This window comes from Lissotriton helveticus, chromosome 5_1 (genome assembly GCF_964261635.1).
Source record: "Lissotriton helveticus chromosome 5_1, aLisHel1.1, whole genome shotgun sequence".
NCBI lineage: Eukaryota > Metazoa > Chordata > Amphibia > Caudata > Salamandridae > Lissotriton > Lissotriton helveticus.
The window spans coordinates 334,865,094-334,880,367 of NC_136065.1; the positions used below are offsets into that span (position 1 = coordinate 334,865,094).

The window sequence follows — 15,274 nt, forward strand, 5'->3', positions numbered from 1 at the left end:
GATCCAAAGTGCACAATTAAGCCAAGGTCATATTAGTGTATTTTCTTACCTGTGTTGCTTTGCTCACAATTAACTTTCTATAGTGTGGATGTAAGATTGCAACAAGTAGCTATCTCATTTGTTTTTTCACTGGATCTATTCATTGAGAGAAAGTCTTGTCGTAAAATGTTTCATATTTGTTCGAAGATCTCCAGATGAGATTAGCATAGAGGGTATTGAATTATGTTTTTTTTAAGAATTGTGATGGTACTTATGTATTAAGGCAATGATATGTATTATTCTTGTGTTCTGATTCGCTAAAGAAATAATACATGCACACATCACTATGATTTTTCAGTGTTACTAATTTCCTGTCCAAGAATTGTGATAAGAACACCTTAATTTTGAGGGTGAGGCAGAGGGCTTTCCTAATCTACTAGATATGCTGCTTGCATATGTTTCTGATGATGCTGCTCATTTGGGACTTGAAATATGTTCTGATTTTATATAATTTGTATAACTTTGCATCTGAGATCCTTCCTGACATTGACTCTGTACCGCTTATTTTAAATTTTTGTACTAAAACCCTTTAACTTTTCATCGAACTGGAGCTCAATTATTGAGTGGACCCCATTTTGCTCCCACACAGGCCTGGCCTTGATCCAGCCATTCCCCAAGGTCCCATTCTAATCCCCACCTGTTGGAGTGTAGGGTTAGTGGGCACATCTTTGACAACGCTGAATTTAATCTACAATCTAACCCTGGTATGCAGATAATTCTCAAATCGATTTGTGCCTGAAAGGGGAGGCAGGAACATGGGTAACATCAGCAAGTGCCTGAACCACATCTCCCATTGAATGAGAGAGAACTTTGAGAACATTGCACTTGCCAACAGTGTTGGCAATACAGTGGTCCCACTCACGGGGCCTCATTTATGAGAAATGACGCATCGCTGCGTGAAAGCAGCGATGCGTCACTTCTCAGTGCGCACTCCTTGCGCCATTCCTGACGCGTCATATTTAATGTATGACGTATCATGTCGCAAGGAGTTACAGATACGTCAGTATTTCTGACGTATCTGTAAGCGCAAAAGTGACGCATTGCTGAAGTGTGTCACAAAAGTGACGCAACACCAGCAATGCGTCCTTTCACATGGGGTAAGCCCCATGTGAAAGGGCCTGCGTCAGTCTTACGCCTGCTGTAAGGCAGGCGCAAGATTTTGACGCAACGGCGTCCTAAAAGTGACGCAGTGAAATCTCTTAGATTTCACTGCGTCACTTCTACGACCCTTCCTTGCGTCAATAAGCCCCTCTTGCATACATTATACCTGGCGCAGGTATAATGTGGCGCAGGGGTTTACAAAGTGACGCATCTACCTAGATGCGTCACTTTGTAAATATGGCTCAACAAGGTGCATTTTTTACGCCACCGGTGCGTCACAAAAAGTGACGCACCGGCGGCATAAAAGTGACGCACAGCCTCATAAATGAGGCCCATGGTACTTAGTTCAGTCAATGGCACACCGAATCTCCTAAATCAGAAAGTCCTAAGTCCTCAGGTAGGTGCAATGCTCAAAGGGGTTAATCTTCACGTGTCCAGGATCCGAATAATTCCCCTGCTTTTGTAGATGATCCATCAGGTGAAACTCCAGATCCTTAGTAACATTCTGAATTAAAGCAATGTGGTGTACTCGGGCCTACTTTCTAAATTAAAAATAAAGAAAACTCTCAACAAGGACCTTTAGACAAATAGGACAAGGGACAAAGGTTATAACATGAAAGTTCAAAATAAAGGTAAATAGCAGAGACATTTATCATGTAAATTACTTCAGACCGTTACAATTTCTAATGGCTGGGCTTACTATGACATCACAGAAGGTTTTGGTGACATTCCCAAAAGTGTCAATGACCTCACAGCAGTTTTCAAGGACATCGTAAGAAACATCAATGTCGACTCAGCAGTTATCAGTGACATCAAAACGAATTTAATTGGCATTTAATTCGGTTTCGATAACAACACGAGCTGGTTTTGTGACAGCACAACAGCTTTTGTCGACCTCACTTTAAACATTATTCAGAAGTCAGAGGCAACACTTTAGGGTTTGAAGAACCAACAACAGAAGTCACTGAGAAAAGTTGTTCGGTTTGCTATATATTTTATTTTTCCTTTTAAAAACAAGTGTTCATGTTGTTACAAGACCATATTTTACCTGTGATATAAATGTGGATTTTTGCGCCTCTGTCAACATACACATTTCTGAGACATGTAGAACAGTCAGCTATGCTTTCAGCACTCTAAACCATCAGCAGGTCCCCCAGGTGCTACATTTTATGGACAGCCGCTTTTCTTTTGATAACACGCTCGCCCCGATATGCTTCAAAACAAACTGGATAACTATTTTTGTCGGCAGCGGTGTTCAGACAATATTGGCAGCGAAGGGGGGCGTAATATCACTCGGTTCACAGAGGGCAGACAGCTTCAGCTCAATGAGTCACTCTGGGATGAAATTCTCTCTAGCGCCGCACCGCTCCCCCGGCAGAGCCAGCAGCGTGAATACGTGTTATCTTAGACACACTGAATACGTGTTATCTTAGACACACTGACCTACTGTGAAATAGAGAATTTCCAAGAGTGCCTTAAAAAACATGGATGTCCTTGACCAAAATGACAGGTGTGATGTCACGCACACATTTGGACACCTGATCAGATCCCAAGGTTGGCCCCTTGTTCTACCCTGCTTCCATAAATAGCCTAATATTTGCTAAAGAGCAGCATGGGGGGCTGGACAAGCAGAAGGAAGCTGGGCGCTCAGACCCCAGCTTACTTTTTGTTCCAGCCATCGCCTCCTTGGACCATGAGACCAGGGGGAGGAAGTGCAGTGCCATGGGGGGCAAACAGCTAGCCAGGGGGTACCAGTTCCTTCTCCTGGACATCCTTAATGGAGCTTTTACACAATGTCGAGGTTTTAATATCGACCCAGAGCAATATAACCTAGTATCTACAAGTTAAGCATGTAGACATATTTTTAGATATATATTGCCAAGATAATAAGAAGTGGTGTTAAGAACAGTAAATCTAAATGAATGACCTATTTCTACAGACCTTGAAGGGGTACTGGAAATCGACATCTTGGAGTCGACATTGTTGCCGGCTGGTACTTTGTGGCTCGATATTCTGACATTAAACCTCCAGAATTCATATTAATGTTCAAAGCTCCGGTGGGTATGGGGGAAGGGTCAGTCTCGTTAAGAAGTCTGGAAAATTGACTGACTCTTTCTCAGCCCACCCTACTGACTCATCAACGGTACCAGTCTTTCCAAAATTCCCCATTTCCCCTATAGGCTTGTTCTCAGTTGGCTCTGACACCACCATACTGCAGGAACTTTGAGTACTTAAGGTTACTCTGGCCGAACAGAGTTATTATGGGTGTCCACGGGGGATCCACCCGCGTGCCTGAAAAATGAACGTGGCTCAGTATCCATAATTATGCAAAACAGATAGGCGTGGAGGGTACGGCTGACGGCCATGTTTCAAAGCAGCACCTTGCAGCAGCTGGTTTTATTTCTGTCCCCTGTCTTTTTTATTGACGAGGAATAAAAGTGACACGAGCATAAGACTATATATTTATATAAGGCAAAATGAGATATCAACACTTAAGTAGCTCTACGGACGTCTTCTAGACACACACAGAGAAAACAATACAATTCTAAGGCTTTTTTTAGTCGTTGTTGCACGCATGGGAACACAGTGGGTTTCAAGCTAACATAGGATTTTTTAAATGTTGTTAGAAGAATGTTTGCTGTCTCATCCTCGCTTGAAACGGTGTCTGAGGCAGGAATGGTGTGAACATGGCACATGAAGTACCCTAAAAAGTTTGTGCTCTGCTATTTTAAGAAAGCAATGCTGTTGCTAAGACCTTGTGTGTCCAGGATTGGCCATGTTTCGGGTCTGGTCCTATCTGACGTTTCTCAGATATTGAGACAAACCGGACTGAAAGTACACTGGAGTGTATCTGACTCCAAACCTCAAGGTTATGGACAATTACTGGCTCAGAGCTAGAGAAACGAGCATGCATACCTCCATCACACAAACTGCGGGGTGGTCCCTTCTGTCGCTCAAGGCTGTGGGTTGGAGGAAGGGGGTTGGAAGATAGTAACAGACTGTGATATAAATATCCCAGAATAACCTGATTTACATTTATTAGTCACAGCCCACACAATGTTTAAAACACTGGCTCCTACCACCTGCGACCTCCTACATAGTGCTAGAGACAACAGACCACCCCTCACTACCAATGCAGCAGCCCTTACCAACACTCCCAATGCAGCAACCTACATCACCTGTGTCACAGCCGCCAACACCACCTGCACCAGCAGGGCCAACAAGGCGGAGGGAGACCCACACCGGCCTACCTCATGTCCCCCTTTTGGATGGTGCCCTAGTGAAGGCGGGATGCATGAGGTTTTCAGTGATGTAAGCAACCAACAAGCAGATGATGACCAGCATGACACAGATCGACCCCCCCACGGCCGTCATGGCCACCACAATGTCCTGCATGCCCGCCGGCTCCACCGTGAAGTCCACGCACTCGGCCGGCGCGCTCTGGTTCCTGTAGAGGGTATGTAGGCAGACTCTGTACTTCACGTTGTCGTGGACTTCAGTAAGGAGGTAGTCACGGCAGCTGGCTCCCAACTGGACGGAGTCACACTGGAAGCGCGTGTAGGTGCCGTTCCACGAGCAGTTGAGGGCAAAGCCCCTGAGGTCCTGGGGCTCCATGGCGTCCCACTGCAGGAGCACACTGCTGTTCCTCAAGACGTTGGCCAACAAGGACCCTCCGGAGCTATGGAGTTTGCAGGTTCTTTGGTTGCAATGGAAGCTACGGTCCAGAGTGCGGAAGCAGATGCGAGGGCTTGAGTGGTCCTCACCCAGGACCTTGTATGGGCAGAGAGGGTCTTTGGGCACGAGGGACTCCTTGAAGGCATGTCGGGACAGGTTCCTGGCGATGATGCCTCTGGGGTTCCTCTGGGGCAGCTGAGGCGCCTTCAGATACTCGGTCTTCCTGGGCTCACCAAAACCCCAGGTGGACAGCTCCCAGGTCCCGAGACCAGTGCTCTTGGGCACACCCCCCTGCGGGTCCCCAATGCCCTTCCGCCTCCCCAGCACAGGCAGAGGTCTCCAATCACAGTGACAGATCCAGAGCAGGGACTGCAGCGTTCCCAGGAAGAAGGCGAGCATGCTTGGGCTGGGGTAGAGTCAGGTGTGCCTGGCATACAGTTCAGCGGGCAGCAGACTGCACTGCAGCTCTACGGTGCCCAGCCGAGGGGCTCTGAGCTGAGGGTCAGCGGGTCCGCTCCAGACACCGGCACATCTGCACACCAAGGTCATCGTCGGTCCGTCTGGAGCAACGCATCCCTCGCTGGCCGACTTCTCCTCCTTGCGCTCGCGCACCTTGGCTGGCACCGCCCGGAGGCTGTTCATCCATGCCAGATGGCATCAGCGAGCTGCCCGCCTCTCCAGCAGTCTCCCCACAGTAGGCGCATCTCCCGAGGTGCCCACCTGGAGCAGGCGGTGTCTGCATCAGCCCCGCGCGGCTCTCCAGCGCGAGCGCATTCAGCGCGCGGCTCCTCCTGCCCGCCAATGGCGAGGAGGCACACGGGTTAACCCAGTCCTAGCCGGCGGACAGGCACAGCTGAGCGGGGCTCGTGACCCGAGGCTGGTGATTACCCAGCCCAGCATGTCTAGGTGTGTTTGGGTTTGTCACTCAGTGCGCGCGGGAACTTGTATGACGAGCATGCGTGGGAGCGCATCAGTGCGTGGTACGTGTGCTCGTCAGTGTGCATGCATTTATGTGTACAAGTATGTGCATATCCGGAACCTGTCTTTATATATTTGTAAATGTGTTTTATATTGTCCATGCATGGGCGGGAATGGGTGAGCAGTTGCGTGTTCTGTGTATAGGTGTGTTAGTCTATTGTGTGTACGTGTGAGACTCTGTCAGTGAACGTTCACGCTTATCACCCCCCCCCCCTCGTAACCCCCTTCCACCAACCTTCTCCCCCGTACGTGGCATCTCTGTACCGGTTTTACGATTGATTGTAACGAGGAAATGCGTGCTGTACTACCAGGCGTAGAAAGATTGCTTGCGGATGGAACTATCGACCGGAGAATGGGGGCTCCTTATTCCACAGTGTTGTCCCTCCTACCGCCACCTGGCCACAACAATCGTATTGTGTGACTCAGGGCCGGTCCTAGGATTCGTGGGGCCCCGGGCAGGATAGGAACATGCGAGGCCCCTCTAATTTGCATAAGATGTAGTATCACAGCAAGTGACATCATAAGAAGTGTCCACTGACTAATCATTTTCTGGCACTGTTGAAGTAGCTTTGCAAGAAGTTACCTCTCTAATGTGTATCACTGAGATGGTTACAAATAAAAATAATAGCCCTAATGAAATAAGTGCAAATATTTTTTAAGCTCTATTATGTGGAAATGCAACACGTCAAACGGGGTTTAAAAGCTAGGCCTCTATTTCTTCAAAACCGACGTTGCCAGATCAATGAATGAATAAAATTCTAAGACAGACTGTCCCATAGCTATACAATGGATTGGTTTTAGCAGGCATGGACATCAAAATAAAGGGATCTATGCTGGTTCGGGTGAGCGACCTGAAAATGCTCCAGTAAACAGAAAGCACAAATAAGAGGATGAAATGGCACAGATGACATACACAGGTTGGGTGGCAGGAGCACCAGAAGCTAGACCTTTCCCACAAACTGAATGCCTAATCCCGGCAACTACTGTCAAACTTCATTTTTAAGAGATGAAAAGAAAGAACTAACTTAAAGATATAAAGATGAGATGGCTAAATAGGGACAAGAATGTTTATCCAGGTAAAAAACAGGATACCTAGTGTTCTAGTGGCTCTAGTTTCTTGGACAGTTATTGGCAAATGCTAAACTTTAAAACATGTTGGAGCAGATACCTAATAGGCCTGCAAACTACTTTTACAAGATATTTGGGTTTCTTCTCCTGCCCCTTTCCTCAGGTTTTTTTTTGTTAAATTACACCAAATTGTGCAGATAAAGCAAATTTCTTTAGTTATTGTTTTATAGAAAGAGATGAATGACAATTTCCAAGGAAAAGGTACATGCTATACTAATGTATTGAAAGGCCAGTTTTACGTTTTTCCCCCAGAAGATTTAAGATGACCGTAGCTCAAGACTGAGACATTTCGAGTCCTCTGCAGCTAGAAAGGAGAAAGATCTACCTCCACTATGTTTCCTCCTAATTTTAGGATGGCACAGGTGCATGGCTGTTACAGAGCGTAGGATTCTGGAATAAACAGATGGACTAATATAGTACTGAAGAATGAGCAGGCCCTTTTAAGAAGTGCACAATTGCAAACTGATAGATCATTTGATTTCGGTAATCAGCAGAAAGAGTATCTAGAGCAGCCTCAGATTAGAATCCTATCAGTGTTCTTAATGATCTGAAGGGTGCCAAATGCATAAGGTGGGAAGTTCAAGACAGGGAACACTTGCATAATCTGGTTGTGAGAAGATAATTGACTGTACAACAGTCTTGCTTAATGACAGGTGAAAATTGGTATTGCATATGGATGTAGTAGAAGTAGATAACACACCATTTGTCCACACACAGAGAGCAGACATTGGAAAATAAATCCAAGATTTTGTTGTTGACACAACCATGGTGGTTGATTGACCCAGCTCCAGAAGCCACCAAAGAGCAGTGTGTATGGTACCAGGCCCCTTAAAGATGGGGATGTCTGATATTTTGCTGTTTAGTTTTAATGAATTTGTCTTTATCCAAAAAGCAACTGATTGCATGCAAGTCCAAAACATTTTCTTGGTTAGAGACCAGGCCTCTCAGAAAGGATAGAGCTGAAGCCACGTCAGGGGAATACCTTGAATTCCAGGTTGTTTCAGTTGATTCAAAAGCACCAGATGGGAAACTGATAAATTCAACAATATAATTTAGTAATATCAAGGCTGCTTTGCCTTCCTGATCAAGAATCAGGCACAAACTGTTCGACACAGCAGGAAATGCTTACAACTTATGGAGAGGTCAGAATCCAACTAGCAAGCGATTAAGAAGCAATTTAGTTTATATGAAACAGATTTGTCAGTTGACTTATTTTTCAAGGATTTTTCAGAAAAAGGCAGCAAAGAGATGTTAGAAGATGCTGAGAAGCTTTGAGCCTGCTGAAGGATTTTTGAGCAGAGGAACAAACGCTGCTTTTTAGTTTTTTTTTTTTTTTTTTCTACATTGGTTGAGACAGATGATAACGTAAGGGCGATATTGGAAATGGAGGTCAGGGCAGGGTCTATGATGTTTAGATATCCATTCATTAAATGGGCAGGAGAGGGTTTCCAAATGGGAGCTACATTTAATAGAAAGATAAAGCGTAGTAAGAGTAGTAATAGTACGGAGAGAGCAGGCTGTAATTCCGCGGACATGTCAAGGATGGTTCGAGATCACAAACTTTTGTGAAGGATGACACACATCGCAAATCTAAGCCACACTTTCTACTTGGAAAATAAAGAGACAGGTAATTGAAAACTTTGGCAGAAGGCTACATGTACTTATCAGCACATGCTAGTTCAAAGACACTTTTACCTCTCCTCCAGGCTCCTACTTTTTTTGCTGATTCTGCCCACTTTCATTCACCTCTCTTCTCTGTGCTTTACTTTTTATCTCACCTCTTGTTCAGCCCCTCTTACATCCACCTCGTTCTGCATGCTCTCCTTTTAGTATTATCTTTCCCCAATGCCCAAGCCTTTTACCTGTACTCTCTTGTTCTGCCACTCTTACATCCATCTTTGACCCTCACACCTCCATGCTCGACTCTTTATCTCTCATCTTTCCACCTTGCCTCTCATATTCACTTGCAGATTCCTCCCCTCTTAAATCCACATCTCTCGTCCCTGCCCTACTCTTCACATCTCAACTTTCCACCCAGTCTTTATCTTCTTTGCTGGTTATGCCATCCTAAATCCAGCCATGCCTTTAACATCTTCCCTTTCCTTTTATCTTTTCTTTCTGCTCCTGCTTCGTTACATACACCTCTCCCCTTCCTTCTTCCCTCTCTCCTTGCTGATTCTGCCCTTCTTACATCAAACTCTACCTCCCTGATCTACACTTCATCTCTAATCTCTCACCAAGCCTTTAACTTTCTCTTTCTGGTTGTGCACATCGAACATCTACCTTCCCCTCCTCTCTGACTCTTCATCTCACCTCTGTCTTTTGTTGTTTTTTCTCTCTTCCATCCACTTCTCTCTCTTGCCTCTCTGCATATGTACTCTTGCTGGTTATGTCTCTCTTACAGCTATGACTTTTATCAATACACTACCTTCACTGCTCATCTCTCCCCCAGCCTTATAACTTTTGTCACTGGTTCTGCCCCATTTACATCTTCTCTCGATTTTCATCCTCTTGAACACTAATCTTTTTTCACAGATTTTGCCCCTTACACTACCTATTTCCATTCATACTCTACTCTTATTCTCATCTCTTCCTCAAACCTTATTTTGTGGATTCTGCACCTTTTACATCAATCTCTCTGCTATCCCCAGCTTTGTTGCTTCTCTTTCTCGTTATGTCCTTCTTATATCCACCTTTCTCCTCCATGCTGTATGCCTCATCTCCCCCCCCCCGCCTCTTACCTTTTTCACTGATTCTGGCCTTCTACACCCACCTCTCATCATTCCCTCTCTCTTCTCTGTATAAGGTTTCTTGATTGTAGTGCCTCTTTTACATCTACATACCCCATCCATGTACTGCCATTCTCCTCTCATTTCTTCCTTCAGCCTCCTAAGATTTCTTTGCTGGTCTGTCCCCTTTACAGCCACCTCTCCTCTTTGATCCCCTTAACTCTTACCTTGTCTCACTGTTTGTCTCATAAATCCATGTCTCCCTTCCATGCTCTACACTTCACTTTATCTTACCTACTGTCCCTTACCTTTCTCCCAAATTCTGCCTATATTTCACCCACCTCCTACCTACCTGCTGAGCCCTTCACCTCTCATCTCTCTGCAGTTTCTAGCCTTATCTCTCTGGTTCTACCTTCCTGAAATTTACCTCTCCCCTGCCTCTCTACCCCAGCCTCTTACCGGCTCTTGGTTGTCTTGCCCTCTTACATCCAACACTTACCATTCCCTCTCTATGACACTTAACTTTTCCTGATGGTTCTGCTTCTCTTATATCTAACTCTCCTATCCAAGCCCTGACTTTCATCTTTCTCTTCGGCCTCAACTTTGTTCACAGGTTCTGCCTCCTTCATGTCCACCTCTCCCCTCCATGCTCAACTCTTTAGGGGAGATGTAAAAAAGTCATGTGATGCAGCGCAGCCCCCTCCCCCCCACTCCCCGGTGAGGCTGCGCTGCAGTGCGCGACAGGGAGGGAGCAAGAGAGCACCATATCTTCAGACACATGGCTCTCTCCTCCCCTTTCCCTTGCACCGTTACTCGTTTCAGCTCTGTGCGCCATGCACACACCTTAGCGCTGAAGCGCTATGGTGCTTTGCGCTGCTTTGCACTGCTTTGCACTACTTTGCACTACTTTGCACTACTTAGATGGTGCTTTCCAGCGCAAAACAAGTTTTCGCTGGAAAGAAAATAGCAGCAAAAAAAAATTGCGCCGGTTAGCGTCACTTTTGTGACACAAAACCAGGGCAAAAGGTTTGAAAATCTCCCCCTTCATGTTTTATCTCTCTCTCACCTCTACCCTCCATTCGCTGTTTCTGACTCTCAAGTTCCATCTCTCCCCTACATGCCCTGTAATTCACCACTCTTCTCTCTGGCCTCTTACATTGCTTCACGTCTTGTGCCTGGGCACAATACAGGCCCCTGCAGCACAGATGGGCCCACAACACTTCTGAGGGCCCCATCCCACCTGGGGGCTCCCATGAAGCCTAGGGCAAATGAATATCTGTGAGATTTGGGAGACTCTGGGGCCCATTATTACATTCTGCAGAGAGGGACCCCATAATTTTGTTGTTACATAACTGCCTTTGTGTTACTTTTCAGGCATACAGCAATGAATGGTGAGTGGCTTGAGGGGTTATATCACTTGGATATATCTTGGAGGGTTCATTGCACTCCCCTTGGGTGATAAGGATGGATGTGGGATCCACCACCCCCCCCCCCCCCCATTCCTCCCCCTCACTGAATGTTAGCATCTCCACTAAACTTTTAAAGACCCAATTGCTCATTCTTCCTTCGGTTCATGTAAATTACATGAAAATAAAAAACACCAAGCGCTTATAACTGGAGTTATTATTTATGTTTTACTCCTTTAATGTTTGTTTTGGATGAACGTGCTTGTTTGAGAAAAAAAAACAGAATTGCAAAAAAAGAAAAGAATAATAAGCCCTTTATCCATTTTCTGTCTTCTCGTTTCCATGGAAGGAGCAGCGCCTTTTGTGATGTGAGCCCTGCAGGATGCTCTGCATTTCATTCATGCAGGGGCAGGGCTCACTTCACACCTCATGCCAGTTCAAGTAGCTGCCTAACTGATGTTATGCAGATGCATCGATTAGGCTGATCACGGCCACAAACCCGCCTTCCCACTCTGCAGCACCTGAAAGCGATGCGGTGTCATATTGCCTTTTTCAGTCAATGGCAGCCGGGCGAGGTGAGGAGGTGAGGGGGGCCCCCTCCGTGAGCCTCGCACTTTACACCATGGCTGCAAACCCCAAGGGAGGGGGCTCCCCACCTGTCACTTTTACAATGGCACCATTTCAAAAGGTTGATGGGCTCGTGGGGGGGCCCCATCACAGTTAGACACCCGCGAGGCCCTGGGCGGCTGCCCACACTGCCCATGCCTAGCGCCGGCCCTGGTGTGACTGCTAGTCACCCCATATCACAGAGCTAGACCAGGAGTTACCGACTGGCCGCAAATTCTTCACGTTCAGACTTTGTTATTGTTAGAAGGCATTGAAGTAACTCAAGAACAGATACGAGCTAGCCAACGCATTAAGAGAGGGAGCCGGGCTAAGCCCTTACGTTTTTGGCATGTAAACCATGTGAAGACACTTGACAATTCGAAAAAGCGGATTCCTTTAATGTGCGTGAGTGATTCAACTTTGTACATTAGATTATCTCACTGCATTGAAAGGCATTAATTAAAAGTGACGCTTTTTTAAAAATTAGTTAAAAAATATTCATGCCCCAGGCATGGCGGCAATGCTATTAGTTAACTAAGAGGCAAGTTACCTGTTATGTGCACCCTATACGCGGCCTAAATTCTTACATGGAGTAACATTATAGTCTACTTAAATCAGACACCGTGGTGAGATCTATTTGTATAGCACACCCTGAACACATGTATTTCAAAGTGCCCTCAAATCCAATAATGACAACTAAAGAGGCCTGCTGAAATAAAATATTTGGTTAGGGTCACACAATTTTGGCGAGTGGGGAAGCCCAAGTTTTCTGGTTTCACATTGTGCCACTCAGCCACTGGGTGGATATTACTACCTCTCTCCTGATTTACATCAAAGTATAATGCTTTTTTCCTTTAATTCTTAGCATGCTAAGTTAGAGCGCAGGTGGCAGGCAGAAGCCACTTAACAGCTCAGCTCTTTTTGGGCTCAATGGCGTAAGATGACTTCTTGCTGAGCCACAGCCAAGCAACATTTTTTCCAGTTTTATCTAGCGCAAACTCGACCCGTAGGTATTAGAGCGTTTTACATTTAACAACAATTACATAACACAAGGACACATTCATTTTTGTTAGGCAGGGAGGAGATTAAGTTATTTGCCCAGAACCACAGGATGTTGAGCGTCATTGCAAAGACTCAAACCCGGTTCCCCAGATTTGAGATCGACTGCCCTAGCCCATTAGGCCACATCCTCTCCCTGGCTTGAGCCTGGCTCAAACTTTAGGCCGCTCGTCCACCTCTGCTCAAGAACCACATACAGCACTGTACAAAAAACTTCAATAAATTAAGTAGGTGCTTGCCATTGGTCCAGCCCTTATTCCCCTCCCCTTTCTCCACTCCTGGCATAAACATGTATTGTTAAGTTTAGATACATGTGAGCATAGTATGAGGTGTTTAGATCAGACAGGATAGGACACATCCTCGAACATTCCCCTCATTCTTACTACTCTCTTTTCCTTATGTACCAGTTTCCGTAACAAGAAGGATAAGATTCTTGAATAGGCGATATTACATTATTCTGAGAAAATTGATAGTTTTACACAACGTCCTATCTATACAGTATATTTGATGGTTGAAGAAATTAGAGTTAATGTTCAGTTCAAATATGCTGTTCTCGCAGGGTTTTGAATATGTATAAATTAAGGGAGAAATTTCCTTAGGGAAAATGGGGGGAGTGTGGCTCATTCATCAAAAGGCTGCTCTACGCCTCTCCCTCCAGGAGGTGTCTCCCCTCCTGTTCCTGCCACCTGCATCACTATGCTGAGAGCGCAGAGAATGCCTCGTACCCCCTCCCACCACCGGATGAAACCAGGACTCCATTTCCTGCACAGAATCTCCACCCACGCACACAATAGTAAGGAAAAATTCTGCATTATCAAAGTATTCGCCCAATCCAATAGTGAGACTACAGACATCCCCCATCCCAGTACCTCTGCATCAAACTTAGCTCCTTCTTCCACCACAAAATTAAGACCATCTATGACAACTTTGACGATGACAACCTACACCTCCCACTCTCATCACTACGCAGCCTACACTTGACAGCTGGGCCGTTCTCACCACAGAGGACACCCTGAAGACCATGAAGTCAATCCACTCCGGGGCTCCCATAGACCCCTGCCCCAATACCATCTACCACAGAGCTGCCAACATCATCGCCCGAGCTACGCCGAATCATCAACCGCTCCTTCGAGACCACCTCCTTCTCCGACAATTGGAATCACGCCAAGATCAACTTTCTCCTGAAGAAACCCTTGGTGGACCTCTACCGACCTCCCAATCCAGCTTTAGGAAAAACCACAGCACCGAAACCGCCCTCCTTATTGCAACAGACAACATGCGCTCCCACCTCAACAGAGGGGAGACTGTGTCCCTAATCCTTCTGGACCTCTCCGCAGCCTTCTACACAGTCTCTCACCGCACCCTAACCCGCAGTAGACTCCACAACGCAGGGATTTGGAAAAAGGCCCTCAACTGGATCTGCTCATTCCTCTCTGGCAGAACGCAGCAAGTCAGACTCCCATACCTCCTCTCGGATCCCACACCGACCACCTACGGAGTGCCCCAAGGGTCCTCAGCCCAGCTCTCCCCGGAAAAGGTGCCTCACATTAAGAAGACCAGCAAAGGAGGTTGCTCCTTCTCCTACCTAGTGGCCAAGGCATGGAACACCCTCCCACTCCACCTCAGAGAAATTCCGACACTCTCCAAGTTCAGGAAGCCCTCCAGACCTGGCTCTTCGATTGATCGCCATGAAAATCCGGTACCTGAACTCCCCCCTCCCCCTCCCCCCAGCGCCTTGAGGCCCTATCGGTTGAGTAGCTGCGCTTAACATACCCTTGATTGATTGATTGATTTCCCAGCAGCCACGGAGGCTGAGCTAGCTGGTTGAGCAGATTTTCATGGTTCCAGCCGCCAATAAAGATCCCCACCGCTCCCGCTTTGCGGGATGCAGACAATGCCCGGGCTAAGGGCGGGCCCATCGGCGCCCCTCAGGGACTGGAGGAGGCTGGGCTGGGCCACATCTCTTTTGACCCTCAGCTTAAGGTACTGTGTCGCTTTGATGCCTGCTGTCCTCGTGATGCCTGCTGTCCCTGTGCTGCGTGATGTTCCTGCGCTACCTGCTGTCCCTGCGCTACCTGCTGTCCCTGCGCTACTTGCTGTCCCTGACCTGCCTGCCATCCTATCCCTGCGCTGCCTGCTGTCCCTGCGCTCCCAGCTGTCCCTGCATCAGTGCTAGCTGCTATCCCGGCCCCTGCACTGCCTGCTGTCCCTGTGCTGCCTGCTGTCCCTGCCTCTGCACTGTCTGCTGTCCCTGCCCCTGCGCTGCCCATTCCAGGTCCCTGCCTGGCACCTCGGACCAACTACCTGAACCACTAATGGAGAGAGTCGCACAGCCACACAGCCACTGCACGCAGTAGGCACATCGCCAGCACACCGCCAACGCAGAGCCCGTTGGACAACTTCCATTCCCAAGACCCAGGGCACCCTGATGTTACACAGCCAAGGAACTCCTAGACCTGGACCCCAGATGCAAAAACAACAGCTTCCTCTCCTCCTCTCCACATTCACCAAATAACCCTTCCGCTGCCGACACTGCCATTTCTCCTGTGTCAT

General features: G+C 47.0%; 1 protein-coding gene across 1 annotated transcript; it reads right to left on the reverse strand.

Moving 5' to 3' along the window:
• Positions 1–3,590: 3,590 nt before the first annotated feature.
• Positions 3,591–5,707, reverse strand: FNDC10 (fibronectin type III domain containing 10). Its single transcript, XM_078640921.1, has one exon. It carries the CDS (start codon positions 5,212–5,214, stop codon positions 4,393–4,395), a length of 822 nt encoding a protein of 273 aa, XP_078497047.1. The 5' UTR covers positions 5,215–5,707; the 3' UTR covers positions 3,591–4,392.
• Positions 5,708–15,274: the final 9,567 nt, after the last annotated feature.

Excerpts from the sequence above, each read along its gene's own strand:
- FNDC10 (XM_078640921.1), bottom strand. The coding sequence starts at position 5,214 with ATGCTCGCCTTCTTCCTGGGAACGCTGCAGTCCCTGCTCTGGATCTGT.